Genomic DNA, 26,191 nt, shown 5'->3' on the forward strand with positions numbered 1-26,191 from the left:
GTGGTTATCAGAGAATTGCACTCTTCTGATAGCTCATTTGTAGAGCAGAATGAAATATTGGTTCTGAAGAAACACAGGTTTTTTTAAGACAGAAATGTTTGTTTTATCTTCAGCAGTTCCAACGCTTCGCCTTCGGAAATAGCTCCATTAGCAGGAGGTTACGAATGTACCCCAAATTCTCTTCCAAAGTTTCAGCATCCTTCCCATGAACTGTTAAAGGAAAATGGCTTTACGCAGCAGGTGTACCACAAATATCATCGAAGATGCCTAATGGGTAAGACGCGAGATGCATTTCCTAAAATTTTAGCTGGAAGTTATCACCTGTTACCTGATACTAGTTTTCTCTGTATTGGTCCTTATTCTTAATTTTTCCTGAGAGAGGATAACAAAGCTTATTTTGTATCTGTATTTTACGAACTCTGCTTTCCATACAACTTCAAATTCCCTGACAGTATTCAAAGCCTTTGGCATTTGCAACAACTTTCTCTGCATTAATATTTGTGGTTAGACAAGTAGTGTACTTAAGAGGAGCTACTTTATTAAGTATCAAACTTAATTTCAAACCTGAAATTATTATTAAAATATTTTTGGAAAGTTTAAACTTGCATTACTTGAAGATCTTGTGTTTATACTACTAATGAAAAAGCATTTGAAAAAAAAATCTACTTATAGAATTAAAAATAGCTTAATGTGTTGTGTTTTGTTTTGTTTTTTCTCCAGAGAGGAAACGGTTGGGGATTGGCCAGTCCCAAGAAATGAACACACTTTTTCGTTTCTGGTCTTTTTTTCTCAGAGATCACTTTAATAAGAAGATGTATGAAGAATTCAGACAGCTTGCTCTGGATGATGCAAAAGAACACTACAGGTATTAATTTTTTACTGGAAGTTAAGAACCATTTGAGTTCTTACTAATGGTTGTGAAGTTTATATGTATCTGAAGTGAATGGTTTTTAGTATTAGCTTTGACTTTCCAGCATCTTTAAAACAGTAGTCTCCACAAGTTATTTTAATACCCCAAAACTGTTTTTTATATATTTATGCTTTGCAGACAGATAGCTGAACATGTTGTATTTCCTTACTTATAATTTGTCCTAAATTCTGTGAAATCAGAGTTGTATGACAACTTCGACTTGTCGACTGTGACAAGTCAACTCCACTGTACCCATAAGACTTTGCTCCTGTAAGTCAAGACATTCTTAACGTCATTAGACTTGTTCAAAAAGCTGCTTGCCTTTCAAAAATACTGGAAAAATAACCAAAACAAAAATTATTGCTTCCCGTTTAGCTCTGTCATTTTTCTTCCCTCTTTCCACCCACTGTCCCCTTTTCTTTCCCCTCTATTTCTCTTGACCAAAGAGACAAAGTAGCTCAACATTTTGAATGCCAAATAAGGCCTGAAGTTTGGATGTTTCCTGAGAATTCATAGTAATGGTCCTCAGGATGCAGAGGTGGCTTAAATAAAATTTTGTATCTCTGTTCAGAGCTTCGTTTATGCTCTGTAATTATCCAAGGATATGTTTACCAGGAGAAATCTGAGAAGGCTCTTTGGGGGACTAAGGTGACAGCAGATGAAGTGTAGAACAGAAAGAGGTCCTAGCTATGTTCATTTTTATGGCCCTATCTTTGCCAAAAGTATAGGCCATGGTATATTCCCATATAGGGAAGCTGATCTCGATTCTTCCAGAAAAAATGTTGGGTTTTGTCTATTTGATCTTTTAGAACAGTGTTTCAAATAAGTGCCACTAGCACATTGGGCTGGCATTAAAAATGAGAAACAAAACTATACTATCTGATAAGTGGGTGGTATGGAATGGAAGTTTAGCAAATTTGCAAGGGATTGCTCAGTGATGGACTTTAGAGCAAGCCAACGTAAGGTACAAAAAATTAAAAAACAAAAGCAAAAACAACCGTTAAGTCTTTGGTTGTTGACAAATGTGTTACCCAGTGTAGTAAAAATAACACACATTTTTCTCAATCCAGTCCAATTCTCACTTTCAGGAAAAGAAGATACCTGTAGTTCTAGACCTAGCAGATTTTATTATGAGAGCCTGGGAATGATTTTTAGACCCCACAGGACTTCAGCCTTTTTTATAGGAAATTGGAACGAATACATGGAAATTCCCCAGATCAGATGTTCCTCAAAGCTGTATTGATTATCTAGGTCAAACCATGGCTTTAGAGGTTCCCAGTTTCACTTTATTTCATGTGTTCATAATACTGTCCGTCATCCTTTGACTGAATGAAATCAGCCATCAAATAGAATTAAAGATACACTTGTGTGTGATACAATTCAGCATTACACAGAAATCTAGCAGGTACCTTAGGTACTGAGAGCCATAGCAAAGCAACATTCTGCCTGGGCCAGCTTACCTAGAAAAGCATTTCTGTTTTTTGTTGTTGTTGTTTGTTTTTTATCTTCACGTGGCTGCCCAATTCAGACTACATACATGCACTAGCTTGCTAAGAATTCAGATTACTCTGCAAAGCATTGGATACAGAAGGGGAAGGGAACCAGTAATAAGGAAGAGTCATGAACTTTTAGCAACAGTTTTCAGTGCCTTTCTTTACTTAAAAGTATGGACAGAGCTGGAAAAAGTTCTGTGTGTGGCAACCAAACTGATGAAGGATAGGGACCAGCTTCTATATAAGGTATGACAAAGTTAGCTAGGGCCTCTCAGCTTAGAGGAGGAGTGACTTCAGGAGTGAATGCTTTAGGTGTGTAAGACAGCAGTCTGGAGAGCGAGGTGTATTGAGATCAATTGTTTACTGTCTGTTACAAGAGCTGACGGGCAGGAAATGGAGCTAGGACAAGCCGGATTCAAAACAAACAACAGGAGGTCATTCTTGCTGAGTGCTGGAGCTGCGAAGCTCCTTGCCGCTGGGTATTGTGTGCCAGAGCGGCAAGGGGGCTCTGGCAATAGCAGGGCAGCCAAAGCTGGCGTGTTGCTAATGCTGAGCCAGAAGCCTGAGCTGTGAGCATGGGGAGGCTGAAAGAATACCAAGCTCTGCCTTTAGGTCTCTTCCCTACGCATCTGTTTTTGGCCACAGATGATGGATTAGGCTGACCTTTGGTCTGACGCATTATGTTTTTATGTTGAAACTGTTCATGTATGCAAACATATCAGAAACATGAAAGCATTTGTCTTCCATTTTGTATATGTGTATAGTGTGCATAGTGCATAAGCTGAAACTGTTGTGAGAAATGTGGTTTCCATAAATCAGTTTTGGTTATTATAACTGTTTCAGAACAATCGGTTGATAAAAGTTGATGGGAAAAGAAAGTGTTTCGGTGAGTGGGGAAGAGTGAGACTATACTACTTAATAAATGCAAGGAGTAAGACTTAAAATTTGCATCCTCTTGAGGAATTACAAGTGTATGCCTAAGATTTCCATACTTAATTTTCTTACAGGTATGGATTGGAATGCTTGTTTAGATTTTACAGCTATGGCCTAGAGAAGAAATTCAGGCAAGAAATCTTCAAGGATTTCCAAGAAGAAACAAAGAAGGACTATGAAGCTGGTAATTATCATAGGCCAGTCATTGCTCACACTATGGTAACTTTAGTTGAGAGGTAATCCCAAGTCCTTGGCACTGACTTGTTATGTAAGTTCACCCAAGATCAGGGTTTTTTTTTTTTTTATGTTCCTTTTAGCTTATAATTCTCTTAAATGTGTAGTTACCAGTCAACAGTTAGGTATTTAATTAAACCCAACTTTTTAATTTTGTAAAATCATCTTTTTCTGCTATTAGGTCAGCTATATGGACTGGAAAAATTTTGGGCTTATCTAAAATACTCTCAATACAAGACTCCAGCCATTGATCCCAAACTACAAGAATACCTTAATAAATTCAAGAAACTGGAGGACTTCAGAGTTGATGTAAGTTTCAAGGCCCATTTTAGATGACCTATTTGCTGTGTGAATATTATTGCAGTAAGGTAAAGTGTTTCACAGAATCACAGAGTGGTCGAGGTTGGAAGGGACCGCTGGAGATCATCTAGTCCAACACCCCTGCTCAAGCAGAGTCATCTAGAGCACGTTGCCTAGGATCGTGTCCAGACAGCTTTTGAGTATCTCCAAGGATGGAGACTCCACAACCTCTCTGGGCAACCTCTTCCAGTGCTCTGTTACCCTCACAGTAAAGAAGTTTTTCCGCATGTTCAGACAGAGCTTCCTGTGTTTCAGTTTGTGCCTGTTGCCTCTTGTCCTGTCACTGGCACCACTGAAAAGAGTCTGGCCCCATCCTTTCTACACCCTCCCTTCAGATATTTATACACGTCGATAAGATCCCCCCCCCTCAGCCTTCTCTTCTCCAGGCTGAACAGTCCCAGATCTCTCAGCCTGTCCTCATATGACAGATGCTCTGGTCCCTTAATCATCTTAGTAGCCCTTTGCTGGACTCGCTGCGGTAGCTCCAGGTGTCTCTTGTATTGGGGAGCCCAGAACTGGACCCAGCACTCCAGATGCGGCCTTACCGGGGCTGAGTAGAGGGGGAGAATTACCTCCCTTGACCTGTGGCAATGCTCTTCCTAATGCAGCCCAGGATACCATTGGCCGCCTTTGCCATGAGGGTGCATTGCTGGCTCATGTCCCGCTTGCTGTCCACCAGGACCCCCAGGTGCATGGGGTTTTTCCTCCCTAGGTGCAGGACTCTGCAGTTCCCTTTACTGAGCTTCATGAGGTTCCCCTCTGCCCATCTCTCCAGCCTGTCGAGGTCCCTCTGAATGGCAGCGCAGCCCTCTGGTGTATCAGCCACTCCTCCCAGTTTTGCATCGTCAGCAAACTTGCTGAGGGTGCACTCTGTCTCTTCATCTTGGTTATTGATGCATAAGTTGAACAACACTGGACCCAGTATTGACCCCGGGGGACATTGCTAGCTACAGGCCTCTGACTAGATTTTGCACCATTGAGCACAACCCTCTGAGCTCTGCCTTTCAGCCAGTTCTCAATCCACCTCACTGTCCGTTTGTCTTAGCCGACACTTCCTGAGCTTGCCTGTGAGGATGTTATGGGATAGTGTCGAAAGCCTTCCTGAAGTCAAGGTAGACAACATCCACTGCTCTGCCCTCATCTACCCAGCTCCCCAGTTTCAGAACCTTACTTCATTTCACAAAAACAAGGTTTTACAAATCTTGTCAATCACCAGAAAGTTAGCATGATTAAAACAAAAATTAAAATGAAAAGTGCATTGTTTTGTCTAGACATTCTTTTGCAAACTAAAGTATGGTGCTGAGGTATGGTGGTGAGAACACAAAAAATGTTGATCCATTTTCATTGTCTAATGAAATACAGTAAATAGCAAAAAATATATCAGGAAAGTCTTTACTGTTTTAATAATATGAAATGCTAGTAAAAGTTGATTTGGAAGGATTTTTCTACTCACTATACAGCTTTATTTGTCACCTAGTGAGACAAATGCTTTCTGCACTAGTATGTTTAGGAATTTGGCAGATAGTTAATGTTCAGCCAGCAGCTTTTTACTGAACTGCAACAGCCCAGCTATTGTCCTCACAGAGACTTTATTTGCTGCATGCCAAATTAAGGGCCTAATTAAAGAACTTCTTTTTTGATGCTTTAAGTAGGTGAAAAGGTAAATACCTGGTCTTACAGAAAAATCTTAACCAGCTACCAATGTTTGTTTTCAGCCTCCTATTAGTGAAGAATGTGGCAGAAAGAGACTCTCTGCTGCAACAGGTGAGGATGTGGGTCATCGCAGACATCAGTCTAATTCTTCTTCTAAAATGCTTCTTGCAGCTAAACCCATGGCTGCCCATCAGTCCCACGTGCTGGGAAATGTTACCTGTGGGAATACCATACAAGAGCCCATTGCCAGCCTAGGTCAGAACAGCCTCGCCACAAAATCAATAGAAAGTGACACACCAGAGAAATAGACTTAAGACGAGCTGGTGCCCTTGCGAATCAACTTTTACATCATTATTTTAATGTGGAGATCTTCAAGGGGCACCAATCTAATCTGTGATTAAAAATGTCTAGGAAGACAAAGGATTGCATTTTTCTCTTTCACAAGATTAAGTTTCAAAACACTTACCTTGGGAGGGTTGTTCTTGGTTTTGGGATCATCACAAAGATCCTAGGGAAGATTCTTTGGCTTCAATATTGCTTTCCTCAAGCTTCTGTTTACAAAAACTGCATTCCTTACATATGCAAAAAATACTTTGGGGATGCCTTACGTTTCAGCTCATGTTTCTTAAAAAAGGTATGATACATCCATGTTATTTACTGTGCTTTCTTTACCCATATTTTCCCATTATTTGTATTTTATCAAAGCCAAAAAGATTATATATATATATATATATATATATAAAATTTTAAATGTAAAGGAAGGATCTATGTGATTGGTTTGCTTCTGAATAAGTAACTTTAAAAAGTACGTATCTTTTGTGTAAAAGCATACAAGAACGTGCAGCTATATAAAACTGCATTTCTGGATTCTATTTAAAGACATAGTTTCTATTTTTTTTTTTTTTTTAGGGCCTCCATAGTTAGTATTTTGTTAAGTATGTAGTTTGAGTGGACATAACTGGGATAGTTTTACGGACACTTCCTTCAGTACTGGTTCTTAATATGAACGTAAGCAACAGTAAAATACAGGGGAAAATGGATCTGTTGATTGTGTACTCTTTTAAATTAACACACAGTATCTGCAGTTTGTTCAGGTTGCTGAAATAGCAAACAATTCAGTTTCAGAGGTTTCTTGATTTGAATTTTCTTATGGTTGTAAAGTACTCTAACAGGAGAGGTATAACTTCCTAAAAGATTTTTTTCCCCTGTTTTGACTAATAAAATTTAGTTTGGAGGGAAACAAACTATTCCTTTTAAACTTGTATTTTTGCTTTATTTTGCAAGATTTAAATGATGTTCTACTTTTAAATTGCTCTAGCTAAGAGTAAATAATTTCAAACAGGTCTAAAAATAATTTCACTGAATGTAAGTTATTTGAATACAAATTTATTTCTGTTTGTATCTTGTAATTTCTTATTAACTTCATTACTTTGATTTAGAAAACTCAAAAGAACTGAATGCATAAATTATCTCTTCCAAAGGTAGGTAAGAAAAATAAATTCAGCTTTTTGTTATTAGTTAACTGCAGAAAAGCCTTCAGTTAACTGTAAAGTTAACTTACCAGAAGTTATATCTAACACCAATGCCTTAATCCTCAAAGGTGTCCTAACTGACTGAACATCCATATACAGAGTTCTAAATTTGTATCAGATTTCAGAAGTTGTTATAAATCAAGTCCATTAACTTTTCAGTCATTGTCTCGTGAATCTCAATGGAACAAATTATGAATGTTTGCGTTGTAAATGAACATATATTAGCAGTGGCCTTCCCAGTTGTTAGTACAGTTTCAATTAAAAAAAAAAAGAGCCTTTTAGGAATGGCCTATTCAAACAGAAAATGAACTAACACATACAAATGTTTTAAGTAGCATCTTTTAAAGGTGCTGATGTCATGCATCTCAATCCTGTATTTGATCCATGTTCTTACTATCCAAGAAAATGATGCAAATGTAAATTTGGATTGAAATTGTATATACAAGTAATAGACCTAAAATACTTCCTTTCACTTTTTCTTTGAAACATGTGCATATTTAGCTTTGTGTGTGTGTAATTTTGTGGTATCTTTACAAATTTTATAAAAATACAAAAAAAAACCCTCTAATAGTGTCATCAGGTTAATTTTTTGAAGTGTGAAGAAGAAAACCTGGTAAGAGTCTACAGCTGCAGGCTTGTATGTGAACTTCTGTTCCCTCTGGTGCATTAGGGAAGCTGGTGGTTTAAAGACTGAAGTGGGTTCTTGGAATGTGAGACAGCTTTCTTTGTTCGATACTGATTTTTCATGAGACTGGGTATTTTTCAAAGCAAAATCTGACAAATGGATGAATATGGCTATAGGCAAAAGGCATGGATAGCTTCCCTGCTGTCTGTCTTGTTATCAGACTTCTACAGGGTAGTTGCTTAAATAGCGTCCTTTTATTTAGGTGGATAAAATCACCTAAGCCTGTTTGCAGCTCTGGCTAGCTTTATGAGTATCCCTCTCAACTTACCAAGGGCCTGATGTTGCTCCCTCCCTCCTTGCTGCCCTTGCATTCATTAGATGAAAACATCTAATTTCAGAATAAAACCAAAAGGTTTTGCTGACCAACAAACTGGTTTCACATGGCTCCAAGTGGTTACACACCTTGCAGTATCTGGCATAGCTGCTGAAGGGCTATAAATTTGTCTTTGAAGGTGCATATAAAAAGTGTCCAGCATTGTTTCTGGTGTCTTTATGTCCATTGAATGCAACCTTCAATTTTTATCTCTTAGAATACAGCCAATCTTAAGAGTAGTCTATTCCTAAATATTTAGCAAGCTTTTAGACATGTCTAAAAATTCTTCTGGGCTCTTAAGGAATTTAGTTCGGGTTTGTCATTTCTCTTTCTTCTGCTAAGAAATGACTGTACTAATTTTTCAAAACCGTACCATGCCTAAAATTTACTCATTAGGATTTTTTTTTAGTTATGCTCAGAATACTGTGTTTTAAAGGCTTTTTAGGGAGAGAAGCAAAGAATTGAGACCTCTTGTTCTTGATGGAGACCCATTTTTTCCTATAATGAGCAGCAGTACCCCATCTGCATTGTGACTGATGCTCCCCCAGTTTAATGGGTGTTGGGGCTTCTGTGGGTGATACACCTTGGAGTGTTTATCCATATTCTGTGAGAAGGCACTAGAATAAACAAGAACCAGTCAGTATTCATAGCAACCTGTACTGTGCACAGACTTTCCTTCAGGCACCACTGCTGTACTCTGAGCTGACAAACTACCCTGTCTTTCAGACTGAGCAAGAGACTAAATGTTAGCTGAAGTTCTTTTACTGAGAAATCCCACAGCCGTGCGCTGCCTGAATTCTTAAAAGCTTCTTAAAAGTTCTTTGCTGTCTTCATCCTAGAGTGTGCGTAGGGGGGAAACAGTGTAAGCTGTACTTTCACAAATTCCACTATAGAACTTCAGCACAATTACAGAAAATGTGTGGAAATGCAGCAAACAAAAAAGCAGCCAATGCCCCTGCCCTGTAATGGAACTACAGCTTTTATTTTTTTAAGGTATTATTATATGACCTAAGTAATAAACTTCAGAGTGAAAGTTAAATAGCAATGGCATAACATTTTAAGAAAATCTAAGCACCCAAGTCAGGTTACCTGTTCTAAGGTAACATCTTGAATTTATACCTTCAAAGCTGATGAGGAGATTTGTTTGGCTCCCCCCCATGAAAAAGTATCATGCCTTCAAACACCTACAAACAAAGGACAGTGATTTCACTCCTGTTTTTGAAATGCCAGTTAGTCAAGAGAAATGAGTTTTTATTGGAACGGTAATTGAATGCTTGTGGTCAAGTGTGACAAATCCAGGCTTGCCACCAGAACTTTACACCTCCAGAAGGCTTTATTCTTAGATGCTTACATGATATATTTTGCCCAGATACCTAAAAAACTTGACAGGTCAGTAAAATATTGCCACCTTCTGTTACAGAAAAATATACAAACATAGAAGAATCCAAAAGAGAAAGGGGGAGGGACACTTACGCTTTTTGTTGTTGTTGTTCAGGGTTTGGGGGGTTTGGGTTTTTTTTTTTTTTTTTTTTTTTTTTTGAATTTTCAGGCAAACAACCCTTATCCTGCATTGGTTCTAAAACTTGCCAAGGTTAGTTCAAATCTATAAACACTTATTAGTAAACATTCACCTTTAACCATAAATTAGAATGCTGCAACTGCAGCATTCCAGTCATGTCTGGAAGATTATTCAGATGACAGTGGTGGTATTTTTTTTTTCCCCTACCACATACCATGTAGTCTGTAACATTAAAACTGGAGAGAACTAAGACTGAGAAGGAAGGTAAGGCCACAGGACTTCATCACACACACACTGTGGGCTTAATAAATGAACTTCAGAAACACTTAAGTACTTAGTTGCAGTTGTAGATTGTGAGTTTTTTGAAAAAGTGCATAGCTTGGCACTAACAAAACAAGAGCCAGGAAGACCATTATATTCAAAGCACTAGTTCTTGATTGGCATTTTGTATTATTACACACAATGCATCTACTTCCTGGAGAAATAAACTGTTACTGTAGAGCAAACATCAAAGAGACTCTAAAACCAAGCATAAATAAGGTTAAACTATTTCTTGACCTTTTCAATGAAGATACTAAAATGAAACTGGCTTTTTTTGGGGGGGGGGGGGGAATAGAAAATACTAAAAAAAAGCTATTTAAAGTGGAACAAGACTAGAAGCAGAGAGAATCAACTGCTATTACATGCTGTGCCTGACCTTGAAGAGTAGATTATTTAAATCTTAATCAAGGAAAAGTGGACCTAGCTCAATAAAAGCATATGAACAAGCACAAGCATTGAAAGGATGGTTCTGTAGTCCTTAGTAGAAATTCACTATGCTCAGATTAAGGCAGTGCATTTTTTTAAATGAAGGTTTAAAAATAGGCTTTCTGCCATAAACATTTTTAGAAGCAATGTACAAACGAGGCAGAAGTGTCAAAACAAGTGACTACTCTTAGCTCGTCTAACACAAAGTCTAGTTTAAGAAAACAAGTAATATATTAAGCTGGAAATGTATTTTACTTTGTTTCTAATGCAGATGAGAAATACCCTCTTCAAGATCCTTGTGTTGTTTAAGCAAAGTGTTCTCTTTTCATAAAAGATAACTTTAACACATTGTCGGTATCAACCTGTCATTTAGTTAATAGTGATTTTCAACAAAGCAATTGACAGAAGTGTTAAAAGGATGAGTCTCTTCACAGATTAATACATTGAATATTATTCATTGCACTGAAGTTTCCATGGGTCTGACTGATGTTCTAAACTATTTGTGTTCACTTTTTATCAAATGAAACATCCAGTGTGCTTTAAAGCACTTTTTAGACTGCCAACTCTTAAATCATTAGTGAGTTTGTACATCGGATGAATGAGATTAACTTTAGTGTCATTAAACCTCAACATATGGGATTACAGCTGTGCAACATACTACTGCTGTAAAATGAGTTTTATTTTGTTTGGTATTCTTCACAATTACCATTAACTGTTGCTTTAAAGCAAAAATCAGCCTTTATCCATCTTCGATCACTTTTCTACTCCACCAATCTTAAATGGTAAAGATAAAAATTTGAGCATTGGTTTGTTGTTGTGTTTTTTTTTTTTTAACAAAAAAGTTCAGAAAACCAAAACAAACTATATAACTTCAGATTGAACTGGCTGCATTGCTCACAGCAAGGGAAAGGAAGCAGCTGCACTTGGGCTAGCAAGTCACAGCATATGCAAAACTCCCCTTCAGTAGGAAGTTTCTACATAAAAGAGACAGAAGCAAGATACATAGTTAAAGCTACAGCTATGCTAGCTGTAGCTACAGTAGTAGCTGTAAGGAATAAGGAACAGAGTAACTCCCACTACTGCTGCTGGTAAGACCCTTCAACCATGACTTTGTAACACAACAGTTCATTTTTTTTAGGTGGAAACCTGGAGAAAAAAAAAAAAAAAACTCTTATCTGGTTGTTCTATTTGATACATGCATAAGCCCTCTTCTCCTGCTTCACAGCTACACCTATCTTGGTGCTATGATCAAAAGCTAAAAATGAAAGGCATACCTTTAAATGACATGTAAAGTATTCTTTTACAGAGAAAGCTGTAGTCAAAACAATCACCAGTGAAACATCCAAGTAGAGAGCTAGTGCCTAAACACTGCTAGCTACTATCCTGTGTAGGAAAACTGCTCATTATCTCATGGTCACTTCCATGGTTCTGACACCATCTTTTTTTGTGGTTAAGTTATGCTAACATGCCCAGTATTTCAGCAGAGTTGGATTATTAGCATGTGCTTATTACAGTATCAAAGTGCAAACAGAAGTTTTGGCATGGAGTCAATGCTCAGTTAATAAAGTATGTGACTTAAGTAGAAATCAGTGCTTTACTGAATATAAGTAACGGAATAGCCACATACTTAACTGGACTGTTCAGTCTGTAAAAGAATATACAAGTGTAACATAGCTTCTGTGGAAGGGGCTACAGTTCTGAAATTTCTTCTGCTTTAATAGGCTATTTCAAACTTGGATATGCAGGGGAGATAACTTAATACACACAGGGCATGTTATTTACAAGTGATTCACAGGAAGATTATTTTAAAAGTGTTTCATATACATCAATATAAAGCTGTTTCAGTCAAATAGTAATAAAAAGGAAGTGGTTCCTGGAATTTTACAGTTCAACAAAATGTATATACAGAAATCTGTTACTGTAGACTTATCACAGGTGAAATCTGCAAGCAAAGGTACAAATACACGCCATAAAGCTGTAAGCCATGAACTTAATGGTATAGTTATGGATTTAGCAAAACAGACAGTGACATTTCTACAATGTTAGTGATACATGTGTGTATATCTATCTCCAGTATTCCTGTGCCACAAGAAATGTTTTAAGTTGAATGCTATTGTATCCTCCTGTCCCCCCAGCCCTAACAGCCCTTCTTTACAACTAAGCAATCAAAATATCTTACAAAAGTCAAATTCATCTACGGAACACGTGAAAAAAAGGAAAAAAACCCACAGAGATTACTTGTTTCTGTCACATAAGACCCTGTTATTTTAATTAAATGGGGCAGTTGCATTTGCACATTCCGAAATTATGCATTTCATATTTCTAGTATCTATGCAGAGTGATAAGTATTTTCACAAGAATAGAAATTTGGATTTCATTTCCATTCAGACAAACTGTACCAACATTCTTCACTCTGGCTTTCCCACTCAGCTAGAGGTTGGCCTGGCATTTTAAAGAAAAGACTCCTGCTGAAGTGGAAGATGGTAGTAGTCTCTTACAACAAGTCATGTTTACCTGCTCTTTCCTTTTTCTGAATCCTTTGTACTTCATTCCTGAGTGCTCTTTTGTACTACTTCTACGTTTCTGCAGAGACTCTGCTAATGCTACACTTTTAATCCGTAAATCAAGTTGTCTTTGAAAATTAGACTGTAATTTTGGTGCATGCTGCCAGAGACTGAAGAACAAAGTTCTTATGCAGTTAGTATTAAACAACGTAATACTTGATAATACTTCCAATACCATAGATAACACAGGACAACTTCCTTTTACTGTATCTTAAACCATTTTCTAAAACGCTTCTGCCGTATTTACAACGACTGAAGTTTTTTCACCATAAATGCTCTGGTATAGGTTTATTCCTTTAAACAGAGCTTACCTGAGTAAGTCTTCAAGGTTCTTCAAAAGCTGGGACTTTAAAGGAAAAATAACAGTAGGGCTGTGTATCATATTAATAGCAGTGGATGTTTCATATCCAAAAGTTTTTTTCCCTTACTTAGTATTGCATGATATTCTAGCTCTGCTCAACAGCTTCTACATAAAGTCTGACAGCACATTTGGTATTGTACATGCTTTATTAAAATGGTACTCATATTTACAATATCTGCAGAAATAATCCCTCCGAAGTCTTGCATTCAGACAGACACGCACACATACACACGCGCGCACACCCCTTCACTCTACAGGGGTGTGAAGGCTATGCTCCCAAAAGTTAGGCAGCTTCTGGAAGAGGAGGAAGGGTGACTTTTATTTATTTTTTTTAATTACTTAAAAAGAAGCATGGGAGTATGCGTTTGGCCATCACAATGCTAATTTAAGTATATGTAGTATTAACATATGGCAGTAACACTGAGTATTCCTCTTTTACATTCTATACACAGAATGATATCAAGGTTTTCCAGTCAACAGAACATTCTAACTTCAGTCTCAATGCTGCTTGTAGTGACTATGAAGCCACATTTTGGGGGCTTTCCCTTAAAACAATTCAAGTGTATGTAAGTGAAATAAGGCACAATTAATATTTGATTTGATTTAGAGAACAGGAAAGGGCAGGGAGGAGGAGGCAGGCTTCAGATAATAATTGTTGCAGAGGAAATAATAGTTTTACCCAATCCTTTTGAGAAAAGGATGAATTTTAACCCCATCCTAATCTACATGGACTTCTCTAGGAGAACTGAAGTATTCTGCCAGGGCTACTAACGCCCACATACAAAACAAAATTGGAAACTCACATTTTAACACCAGTTTCAGTAGTCTAACCTACTGATACTGATGTACGTGAGTACATCTTTCTTTAATGCTGAAGGAGAAGACACACATGAAACAAGATTCAAATCTTTCACTGAGCTTCAAGACTCATGTCTTTAGAGAGCTTGTAATATATACTATTTGAAGGCTTCAGCTTACTGATAAAAAGGAATAGCGTTTTTGCCTTTAAACCCTGGCCCCTCTTCTTTAATGAAGCCTTACCAGACATTACAAATCAACTGCAACAAAAAACTTTGGCAGCACAAATAATGTCTAGTATTCAAATCTTCATTTGTGAGTATGTTATTTTCCTTGTACAAAACCTGTTGAATGTTTTTCGCAGCAGATGAACTGTACCCAAAGATGCAGGACATTCTGTGATGGGGAATAAGAGGTTGCAGTTCCGAAGGCCCCTGACTTTGGTTGTTTACAAAGTTCATTCCTGTTTAGTGTGATCCTTGGTATCTTCCTCATCTGTATATTCTGATGGTTCTTCCCCTGGTTTTAGGAGTCTACCTACGTAGTCGTATTTTTCTGAAAGAGATTTTACGATTCCATTACAATCAAATACAGCTGCATTTGCTAGTTAGTCTGCACTGCTGAAAAATGCTCTTCCTCTACACACTAAGGTTCTGAATCTGAATCAGTGAAGTCAATGGCAGTTTTTTCAGCAAGCTCAGCCTAAAACAATCCTGATGATACCATTTCTGCTCCTACCTTATCTACTCTCAGTACTTTGTTTCAATTCTCCCACCACTAGTCAGTGAAGCTTTATTACCCAGTGGCTGAAAATTCTCCTAATAAACCCAGCACAAATTCCCTCAACCTGTTTTGATTTCAGTTAAAATGAAGAAGTGTTCCCCCTCCCTCCAGAGACATACTTCTATGCCTTTTAGAAATTATTTCAAGACAAACTCATTCAACGCTTCACACCAAAACAACTCTTAAGTCCTAATCTTAATTCAGCTGGAATCCAAAGCCAACAACTTGTGAGCAGGAATTCCAGAGACTAAGCTATACTGAGATTCAAGAGTGAATCTACACTGAAACAGCTGAGAAGAGCACAGCTTTCTCAGATAAAGCTAAAAGGATGGAAAAAGCAAAATGAAGTATAATGAAATCCTTTCCAAAGAAGGCAGGCCTCAAATCCCTGGCTTTTTGCTAAGAAAGTTAAATAACATTAAAATTATGGCAGAGCAAAGTTAATATTTCTTTAAAAGATGCCACAAACCCAAATTAGTCGTTTTTGCGAACAGTATTTCCTTAAACTAAAGATGTTCTGCTAATTTAAGAAGTTACCTTTAAATTGCATTTCCCACTCTCTAACACTTTCCATCTGTACAGCATTTAAGTCCGATAGGTCATCATATTCATCTCTGAGTGCATCTTTATCTAGACAGAAAGTTGCTAGTCCCCTGGAGGCATCTCTGCCAGCAAATATTCCATATGGACCCTCTGAAAACAAAAAGACAAAATTGATACCTTCAAGTCTTTGTTTATGGTGACTGATCTCTCACTTCTTTATAGTCTGCTGAAGCCATACATTAAAAATCCCATACTTCTGCAGTGATAGGAACAGCAGTAGTTTCAACAGCACGGCTGTTCAACATTCAACAAAACTGCAATTCAATCTTAAGCATCACTAGGAGGCAAGTCTGCTGAGGGAAGCAGAACCAGGAAAATAGGTCTGAATGGATATCTGGAAAAACCCCTGTCATTTCATGCAAGTCAGTTGATGTAAATTCCAAAGGGACTGGAGGCTGGAGTTCAAAAGAAACCCTCTTCTATTAAACAAAACATAAAATGTTTGTAAGTCAGGCATAAATAGAACCAAACTGTATAGATATCTTAATTAGAAATCCATTAAATTTTATCAATTAATAGAACTTAAAGTGCTAGTTAAAATTTTCATTTTACTTACAGAACAACCATAACTTTCTACATATGTGACAGACAATAAGTAAGTCTTTGATGCATTTCTTCTGTGGAAGTTACCTTGTGATTGGTTTTCCTCATTTTTTTTAGGGCAGCAGCTCACCCATACACCTCTCCCGTATTGTTCTTGAAAAACTGTGCAAATCTAGCTTGTTAGAAATTCAAAGCAACTATACTTTGTGCTTTCTGACTGGCCCAAAGCAGCACAAATAGGCTAATGAAATTTTGAGTAATGCCTGTCAAATATTGCTACGAAGACAGTAGCATGATTTGCAGACCAATGACTTCGGGATGAGATTGTTAACTGGTTTTCCCAAATTTAGTTAGTCTAAAAAGCTCCAAGCATATTGTTATTTTAAATTTTCTTGACCTAAAAACAAATACCTTAATTCAACGTGATTTAAAAAAAAAACAACAACAACAACAAAAGTGTCTTCACTAACTACAGCAGCAAAGTGACAGGGAAGCACCCCAGGCATTACAAAGAGGGGTCACTAAATGAAGATAAATAGGCCAGAACCCTTCTCTGGCTTACCTCTCAGCAGACGACAGTGGCCATCAGCCTGAAGGAAAGGCAGCACCCATGGGCAAGAATGAACCCAAGCAAGTGGAAACACACTGTCCTTCACCCCCTCTATTGCCTGCTGTAGCACCTCAGATGACTTCTGCACCAGGACAAGCCACAGGAAATCATTCAGGGAGGCTGGCTTCCTCCGAAGCCGCTTGTTCCAGCCACCACACCTATCTGCTCTTGCTGGCATTCACTTCAGGGTTGAGACAGAGGCTGAATGCAGCAGGAAGAACTGCTGATGTAGGGAACCTGAGTACCACGTGGATTAGAAGAAACTACGTCCTCACCAGAACTGGTGTCGTCTCTCCGCCCCAGAGTGCCTGGTATTGTAAACTGTCTATACTCAAACCTGAGAACAGAAGGGCGTGTTGTATGCCAAAAACAATTCCCCTGTCTCTCCAGAAATAAACCAACTAATTTAAAAGCAAAATTTAACAAGTAGTACACATCTGAGAAAGAGCTATCATCTGAAAGCTTGCACTGTACAAATGAATCCGGCCATAAGAGAGACAAGCATAATGATTAACAACTTCTCTATGCTTATTCTTCCAGACATTTAGCTCCAGGAGTGGCAGCACAGTAACTACCTCAGTGATCAGGGACTACATTTGTGCACTCAATAGAATCAAAGTCAAGCAGGCCTGTAAACTCCGTTTTTCCTATTTGCATCCTGAATTAGATTTTTATTTGAAAAACTGTATTCAGAGACTGAAACTGATCCTATACCAGATACTGAATCTATTCATTTAGCCTGCTCATTCACTACTCCTAAAACAGGGTAAGAGATAGTGGTGTCCACCCTTTGCATCATAACATAGAGCTTCTTCAAACAAAGTCTTGCTTTACTCCAAGACAGCTATCATTGAAATGATCTACTTTTTGATGTTCTGAATCAAGAACACAGGATGAGAAAGCCATAAGCAGTTCTTACCAAGACCGCACATAATTAATCAGTAAATCCCTAACAGTAAATTGCTACCTAACCTCCCCACCAATAGTGTTTTGTCCCAGATTTCTCCTTTCACTAAATTGTTTTAAAAAATGTTTCCATAAACATTACTAGCTATTTGAGTAACAGGCTTTCAAAATTTTGGCTAACCCAAATTACACGATCACATGCCCCCCCCCATCAACTCCGTATTTAGCGTTTTATGTAGTTTTACATGAACTGCTAAGATGCCACCTCCTGGTCCACCAGCTTGATTCCAATTATTTCTATTAAAAAGAGAATTACATTATCAGTATCAAACCCTGAAAACCTTTCCATCTCAATAACATACTTAGTTGAAAGCATAAATAAATGCCTTTTAGAATTTATCAGTTTGCATTAATGGGTGCAAAATTTCTGCAAATATACTAGAACATTTGGGGGCTTTTCTAAAATTGATTTTAAGTATTAGTATTCTAACATGCTTAGCACAAAAGTATGCACGAGTTAGAGAGAAACCATCAAGCCAAGAATGCTGACTAGTAAAAAACCATCCTTCAGGCTTAGCAGACAGCATCTTAAAACTCCAGCTCTGCAAATGTAATTTAAGGATGTGCCACATACACTTTCATCCTTTACTAAAAGGCAAAATATTGAATTATGATTCTTAAAAAAAAAAGAAAAAGAGAGAAAGAGAGAGAGCGCGCGCGCAAGCACAAACCTGTCTTCACCCTAGCTACAGGGTTACTAAAGCAGAAGTTCAGAGATCTCAGTACAAGCAATCCACTTCTGCAATATTTAAAGATCCCATTCGGATACTTTACCCAGAAATTAAGTAGAGTATTTTGCATTCATACAGAACATACAGTTCAGTTTTAAAGGATCGATTTTTACAGGCACAGTTTTTTGCTGTAACCCCAGTTTGTTATTTACTAGGCTGGCTTTTATATAAATAGTGGTGCAACAGTCTTAAAAAGATATTTTGCAGATCAAATTTCCTTTAACTTGAAGAATCATCCAGGAAAGAAGAATCAACCCTAGGATGAAAATACAATTTAAGAACATTATCCTGTCATGCAAATGCTAGCACAATCCTAAAAGTACTCCTACGGATTTCTTTTATGACCAGATGCAATTTAGTCTGCAAGTCCTACCCTTCGTCCTTCTTTTATTTCCTTTTGTCTGCCTACCTCTTTAGGCTGGCTCCTGTTCTAAATAATTGATTATACCACTGACATACATACCAAAGAGATTGTAAAAGGAGATGTCAGTATCATAGGTGTGTATACTAAATCAATTTTTAATCCAGCTAGAATCAAGACTCCATCACAAAATTTCAGTGGGCTTCCTTTGCTATGCCCCCAAATGAGCTATTTCATAGTTACTTATTTATTATAAAAAATTATCTTCCCACTCCTATTTCACGTCTTACAGCAACAACACAGAAGTCAGGAAAGCATCTAACACATTAGAACACATTTCTGCTGTACGTTACTTGGCTACACTTAGTTATGAGCTTACTTTAGGCTTACATCAAGGAAAACTTTGTTCCATGAAGAATCCTTTTCTTTCCATCACTGCTGTTGCATATTAAAACAGTTTGTTATTTAACCTTTGTTTTAGCTTAAATTCAAACCAATCCAAAAAATTTCAAACCAAGACCTTCGATATCTGTCTACACATCTCCACACATACAACACCACATCTATACACTTCTGCCTTGTCCCCAGTATAAAGACCTCAGAGTAGGGGCTGTTGCTACCTGCTAGCACCTGCTAGCACACCAAGAAACACAGATCCTTCTGAACTTTGTTTCAGGATCCAATTAAAAAACTGGCCTGCCTGATGAATTTGAAATAGTGTTTTAGCCTGACATTCATCTTTATTCACAACTGAACTGGGCAGCTGGAGAACTGACAAAATCAAAGACTCTCTCACCAGTAAAAATACCTCTTCGATTCCTGCTGTCAGGAACAGGATTTCTGTACCTGCAAGCCCTGTTCTGGTTCTCAAATAGTTCTCTTTAATTTCTCTTTGCTTACATACGTTAAAAAACAGCAGGCAAGGAGAAATGAGTTTAACCTTAAAGCACTGCAAGTAAAACTTTGAAAGGTATGAAGCTGTCCAAGTTGAATTTGGAAGCACTGTTTCTAGCCACTTGTTTTTTTCTACCTTGCCAAAGAGGTAAAGGCCAAAATATGTTAAATTGGATCTTTGAACCAGCAAGCGTTTCAATTCCAGTTCAACTGATTTGACCAGCAGTTCCCAAACCTATGCTGGTGTTCATATTGAGTAGAGAGAAGTATATCTGACCATTTCAGCTTATATACTAGTTTTGCAGGACATCGTAGACTATCGCTCCAAGACCACTACTGCAGCTGAACATCACACACCGCATTTTAGATTGCTCCAACTGTTGGTACAGGGAACTGCACCACAAATAGTTGCACATGGACTTTACATCTAATGAAGTGATACTATAAGAATTATATTCATCCTAACAATATCGATGCGAGTTCTTTGAAGAAGCCACGCACGTTAAGAAGGTTCAATTTTAAACCAGCTTTAGATGCTGAAAGTAGCCGAGAAGCACCGCCACGCAATCACCAAATATGCAAACCACATTAAATGTTCTCTGCATCTGTGGGCTAGGTATGGCCACTGGAAATAATGCCCATTTTCATCTGGGGCTTATAAATACATGGACAAAATGCCTTAAGCTGAAGACATGAATAAAGACTAATCTCTCCTTTAATGCAAGTTAAAAGGAACAAAGGGAGAAGGGCCCCCAAATTATTGACAGTTACACTATTCTACCATCTCATCTACTTTTTCCACTCCAAATCAGAAAAAAATCTCCACTACCTGTTTAAACTTTTTTATTCGAATACTGACACGTGTTTGTTTATTGCTGTTTATTTTATGAAGGAAGGAAAAAGCCACAGATTATACAAAGCCACTTTGAGGCACAGCTTGAAAGCAGAAGCTTTCTAATAACATTTCTCGCTCAGAATTCAAGGTGACATCATTTTAACTGTACAGCTCCAGATTTATATGAAAGGAAGAGATCTGGCTCAATTTTAAGTTACACCTTGCATGAAAAGTAAGGGCTCTTAGGAGAGAGTCACAAAGATTACATGCTAAAACAGCAACTGCTTAAAAAGAGGGGTCTAAATCTGACTTCTCAGGCACAAGACTGGAGAGCCTCACTCTCACTTTTGCTTGCTTCCTTTTTAACTCTATGAAACAGTGCAAGAACCAACAACCCAATTTCAACTAAAGCAGCAGACAGGGAGCGCTGCCAGAAGAGCCTGTAGTTCAGTAGTCAGGAGATTCCTGGAAGACAACTGCCAACTTGAGGAGCACCTAGGTCGCACATCTCCCTTTAGCGGGAAGTGCTCTGACCACTAGATTATTCCATTATAAGGCAAGCAGTGCCAGCCAGGCTTCTGATGAAATGAAAAGATAGCTACACGTCTTTGTGCGACATTTAACTTTGTCCATATGTCATTAACAATGATGTCACAACCTCATCGGAACAATGCTTGAGCATATTTGCTTGATCAGGTCCCTCACAGCTCAGATGACTGGAATTTGAAGGATTTAACTAGAAACTACTGGCTTACCTGGACAGACAGACCTTTTCTTTTATCAGACACACAACTGTTTGGGTTTTAAGAAATATAGTCAGGTTAAAGAGGAAAAAAAAAAAAAGAAGAGAGACCTGACAGACACAGAGTAGAAGCAGTGAAGGTAGCAGAAGGATGCATCTTCCTGCACAGAAACACTGTATTGTCCCCTGCTCTCAGTGAATATGGACTGAGTGCCTAAGACAACCCCTTCATCCTGGCAAGGGAACTCTTCTCTTTAATCAGAGGTATGGAAACAGCCTCTCTTCAATACGCATTGCTAAACCTTTTACAGTTTTAGTAGTTCTGGTAGGAACTTCACACCTTCATCCAGAAACACTTTATTTGAAAAGCCACATCCCCAAGTGAGAGGCATCTCCTTTACACAGGCACCACAGAGCTGACAAACATCAAAAAAAAAAAGAAACCACAGAAGATCCACACCTTACAGGAAGCATTTTCCTCCTGCCACCCCACCTTACCCTCCACACTTATCTATAAGCCCTCAGCCTGTTGTGTTTTTAAGATAAGGCCACCCTTAGCAGAACTCTCCAGACAAAATGTTCCCCCTGCAACATTTCACCCTAACCATATACCAGGTAAAGGAAGTACTGAAAAGCAGCCATACCATCTAGAGTAAGGACTTTTAAATAAAGAGAGAAACAATAAAGTTTACAGCAGTAAGTTGAAAAGGAAGTCTTGCAGCATCAGATTATTTTTATACAAATGATGGAGAAAATGACAGCTTTTTACTACAGAGTTTTTCAGTGTATTTAGCATCAAAAACCTTAGTTCTCAACTGGATTAGCAACATAAAATAAAGACAGGTTTTCACCCATGAAAAATGAACTAATGTTGGAAATTTTTATGAAGGAAATATTACTACCTAACCTAGTCCTCTTGGCAAAAAGAAGAAGTGGAAATCTCAGTGACATTTTGAAGGACAAAAGTGGGATGAGAAATGAGTTGACAGTGACAATGTATTCTGGGGAAGGGAAATCAGGAAATTGATTTTTTTTAGATCATGAAAAATTAAGAACATAGCAAGAAGTGACGTGGACCAGTTGCATACACTGGATTGCCTATAATCTTGCTCCGTCATGCTCAAAGCTGTATACTTTTCATAAAAGCACAAAGCACTTGACAAGTGAATCAAACTCTGTTTACAGCATTAAATGAGCATGCCGATTTAAAATCTAAATATTAAGATTTGCTAGTGTTACTTAGCTCCTACTATACCCTTCTATTGATCAATATACTACCAGGAATCTTGATGCAAACAAACATGAAATTAAATATTACAGTAAGTAAAACAATAAAACTATCTCTTGTGATAAGGATATAAAAATCAACACAGCACACTAAATATATCAGTCATTAGACTCTGAATCATGAGATGTGATTAGATGAGGAAATTGCCCAAAAACAGATTCTTAAAAATTCTGGTTCTAAGCTATATTTTACAGTGAGCCAGTAATGGTTTGTTTTTCTTCTTTTAGAGTTTGCAGATGATAAAGAAAAGGAAATGGTAATTAATTTTAATTAATTTCCAACCAAAGCATTCTAGAGCACTTACTCATCCGGGCACAAACAGAGATGGTATTTAATACAAACAAATACAAAGTCTTGAAACAAAGGGTATACTTGCAGGACACAGGGCTATCTTGGGAAACATGAACTGGGGAAAGAACTTGGTAATCAAAGTATGTAAAGAATTCAATGTGAGGTAAGTTAAATTGTTAATGTGATTCTTGGAGGCACAGTTAAAAGTGTGATACAACTTCCTTACTCTTACTTGAAATGTGTTAGACATACCAAAAACTATTAGGATACCAATGGTATAAATCGTAGAAGGCTTAAAAATGACAATATGAGAAAAATGAAAAATTTTGAAACTGAAAAACAAGAGAGGTCATAAAATTAGAAGCTTTCCAGGGGCTGTAATGGATTCTCCACTGCTGGACAAAAATCTGGACTAGATGATAATTCAAGTCACTTTTAGTCATGTGCTATAAGCAGAAAAATACTATGGTGAGGAACCTACGCGGGGCAAGGAACAGACCTTAATTTTCAAGACATCAGAAGCCTTCTGAGACAGCCATATTATTCAACATTAACACAGCAGTCAACATTTGACAATGGGCCCTCAGCCAACGCTATTTGCTGCTGCTGCCTTCAAAGTTGAAGCACTATTTCGCATCAGTACCTTCACAAAGTACAAATGGCTCACAGTCCAAGCATGTGCTGTCAACAAAACTCTCAACTTTCTTCCATTAAACAGAATTTAGCCATGACTTTGTCTGTATGCTTTGCACTTCTCTCACAATACTCCAGCTATGAGGCCTAAAATTACTGAGAGAAGTTCTGTGGACATCTGGCTACTCTGAGTGAAGTCTTTCTGAGAAGTTCTTGACCACCTGAAGAAGACTTTTCCACCTAACTCTCTTCAGGTTTTTTAAGGCCTGCAAAGCATCTATTGGCTTTTTTTTTTTTTTAAGCCAGAAAATGGTTGCAAGAAAATACTTCCTGACATGCCTCTGCATAGGCAAACCATGCTCAGCTTGATTCAAAAAAAATACACCTTTGGTAGAAATCACACATGCCATCCGCTTAACCTACAGAAAAACTTCTGTTTCAAGTTAAGCATCGCTATCCTGATGTTCACAGGCCCAAGTAACAGAAACCTGACAGAAGAAGATTATGTCAGTTCTGTTATAAAAAGGTCATCTTTCACTACTGTGTAAAAAAAGTGACTTTGTCCTTCTCCACGAAAAGCTGAAAGCACTGCTTAAGGGAAACCAGCTGCTTCCGGTAATCAAAAAGCAGTCTGATGTCCTAGAATATAAAGCTTTAGTTTCTTCACAGTAATAAGACTCCAGAGGTTGAGGATGTGAACCAGTGATGATACTATGTTTGATACACAAAAAATTAAAATCCACATTTAGATGATGGTCCTAAATTATTTCATGGAGTAGTTTATGAAGCAATCGGTCAACTAACTGATGTTTAAGTTTCATGTAGCATACACACTACCTGTATTTTGTATCAGAAGAGAGTTCTCAGTTTAAAAAAAATCCCTAAAACAAGCGAGACAAAAGAACTAACCCAATTAAGTGTCATGAAAACTACAGCATACCAGACTGCATATGCTCAGCTTTACTGGCCAATAAACAAAGACAAGGTATAGCAAAGTAGTTCAGACTCCAGTCTGAATTTTTACAGTACCCAGTCAGAAAAACATTTTGATTCAATTATGGCAGTTTGAATCTCTGTAACTGATAGCAGAGATGGCATCACAAACTTTACATTGGGGGTAACAACAGTTACTAAGTACTAGCCTAGTACAACTGTACAACTGCGTGCCACTCCCCTGGTAAGAACCAGAGACTTGTAACACTTCAGTTTTGTGTTTTTCCTTTAGTAACGCACACTTATTGTTTTTTTAAAAAAAAACAAACTCAAAGTACTCTGGGGGGGAGGAGGGGGGAGAGTTATCCTTTCTCTCTTCCACCCCTCATACAAAAACACTTGTCACACCTACTATGAAAATGCCTGCATGATTTGATTGGATCAAATTTTCCAAACCACCATTGTTTAAGGAAGAAGATTATCAGCAGTCATAACCCTCATTTCCATTGGCATCGGATCTGAACACAATGCTTACTCGTAACGTATCCACCTTGTTATTAAGACCACCATGAAACCACAGCATATTCTCTTGCAATAAGCAATGTACAGCGTGAATATGGAAACCCAACCTTGCCTTTGAAGCACACGTTTCAGAACCTTTGAAGCACACTTTTCAGATCCAAAGAAGTGCATAGTCCATCTTTCTATTTAAGAGATGAGGTTGATTTCTGCACACTTCTAGATGGTACCAACGTATCAGTCCCTGAACTCTCTTGCTAGCCTTAATCCAGATCAAAATTTATACTCTGTATGTCAGTTGCACCTTTAGATAAGTAATCAGCTTTCTTTATTCTTTCCTGAACCATAAGAGCTAGAGTGAAGGAAGCACTGCTCAGCTGCACTTGGGAAACCTACTAGAAGAGACAGAGAAAAACAAAATTAAATCCCGCACGCCCAAACGTAGACAAACGTAAAACTGGATGCATGACGAAATCCTGAACGCGGACCGAGGCCCGCCTTGGATCGCCTACTGAAAACTACAGTTACGGCGCGGGCAAGCAGGGCCGCTGGGCGGCTGCGGGCCTCGGCGCCCGGGGCCGGGTCGCGGCGCGCACGCCCGCTTCCCGCGGGCGAAGGCGGCCAGCGGGCACCGCGGCGGGGCGCCGGCGAGGGCCCGAGCGAGGCCGCCGGCGCCGAAACGCGGGCGGGCCTCGCCGAAACCCCCCGCCACGGCCGCAGCGGCTGCCGCCCCCACCAGCAGCGCCGCCCCGCGCTCACCGCCCGCTGCGGGCGGCTCTCGCGAGGGGTCCCCCGCCCCGCCGCGCCGGGCGCTCACCGGGCCCGTAGAACTTGCTGCCTTTGGTCACGTCGAAGACTTTGCCGTTGACGGCCAGCAGGATGCGGGGGTTGCGGGCCCCGTCGAACTCGCGCAGCTGCTCCAGGGAGAAATCCCGCCGCTTCATCCGCGGCAGAGCGGCGGCCTGGCTCTGCTGGGCCGCGCCCCCTGGCCCGCTCCGCCTGCCCCAGCGCAGGTAGAGCCGGTAGACCGCCAGCAGCACCAGCGCCAGCAGCCCCACGTTCAGCAGCATCTCGCCGCCCGCCACCGCCGCCGCCGCCGCGCCGGCCGGCGCCACCCCCACGCCCCCGTCCCCGAGGCCGCCGCTCCCCTCAGTCCTTAGCTTCCCATCCCCATCGTCCGCCATCACTGCCAGGCCAGCGCCTGCCCGACCGCCGGCTCCGCCCAGCCGGGGCCCCGGGGAGACGCCAGGCGCGCTCCGCCCGCCGCCGCCACTCCCCGCTCCCCATAGGGCCCGCGCGGGGAGGCGCCGCCCTCGGCAGCCTCGCGCCCCGCGGGCGAATCGGCAGCGGGCGCGCC

The 26,191-nt window shown here is 39.2% G+C and overlaps 2 protein-coding genes across 14 annotated transcripts in view; one reads left to right on the top strand and one right to left on the bottom strand.

The window, feature by feature from the left end:
* LARP1B (La ribonucleoprotein 1B) overlaps positions 1-9,649 on the top strand; it is a 60,860-nt gene extending 51,211 nt beyond the window's left edge. For 8 of the 13 annotated variants that reach the window (XM_064510679.1, XM_064510681.1, XM_064510680.1 and 5 more), the window contains 5 exons: positions 114-274; positions 721-865; positions 3,411-3,520; positions 3,752-3,879; positions 5,646-9,649. In XM_064510679.1, coding sequence (XP_064366749.1) covers positions 114-274; positions 721-865; positions 3,411-3,520; positions 3,752-3,879; positions 5,646-5,891 — 790 coding nt within the window. In that variant the 3' untranslated portion in view covers positions 5,892-9,649. Of the gene's footprint in view, positions 1-113; positions 275-720; positions 866-3,410; positions 3,521-3,751; positions 3,880-3,954; positions 4,274-4,975; positions 5,333-5,645 lie in introns of those variants that run through there. The other 5 variants (XM_064510686.1, XM_064510682.1, XM_064510687.1 and 2 more) reach the window with 5 other exon arrangements.
* A 3,782-nt stretch (positions 9,650-13,431) lies between these two features.
* On the bottom strand, positions 13,432-26,097 carry PGRMC2 (progesterone receptor membrane component 2). The gene is made up of 3 exons (XM_064510708.1): positions 25,652-26,097; positions 15,423-15,578; positions 13,432-14,657 (listed from the first exon to the last, which is right to left on the bottom strand). Exons 1-3 carry the CDS (start codon positions 26,016-26,018, stop codon positions 14,560-14,562), a joined length of 621 nt encoding a protein of 206 aa, XP_064366778.1. The 5' UTR covers positions 26,019-26,097; the 3' UTR covers positions 13,432-14,559.
* Between the last annotated feature and the right edge of the window lie 94 nt (positions 26,098-26,191).

Source organism: Dromaius novaehollandiae, chromosome 4 (assembly GCF_036370855.1).
Source record: "Dromaius novaehollandiae isolate bDroNov1 chromosome 4, bDroNov1.hap1, whole genome shotgun sequence".
Classification (NCBI taxonomy): Eukaryota; Metazoa; Chordata; class Aves; order Casuariiformes; family Dromaiidae; genus Dromaius; species Dromaius novaehollandiae.

Coding starts and splice junctions, on each gene's coding strand:
- PGRMC2 (XM_064510708.1), bottom strand. CDS start 26,018: ATGGCGGACGATGGGGATGGGAAGCTAAGGACTGAGGGGAGCGGCGGC. Junction 15,579..25,651: donor CAGCAAGTTCTACGGGCCCG/GTGAGCGCCCGG, acceptor TTTTGTTTTCAG/AGGGTCCATATGGAATATTT. Junction 14,658..15,422: donor GTGGGAAATGCAATTTAAAG/GTAACTTCTTAA, acceptor AATCTCTTTCAG/AAAAATACGACTACGTAGGT.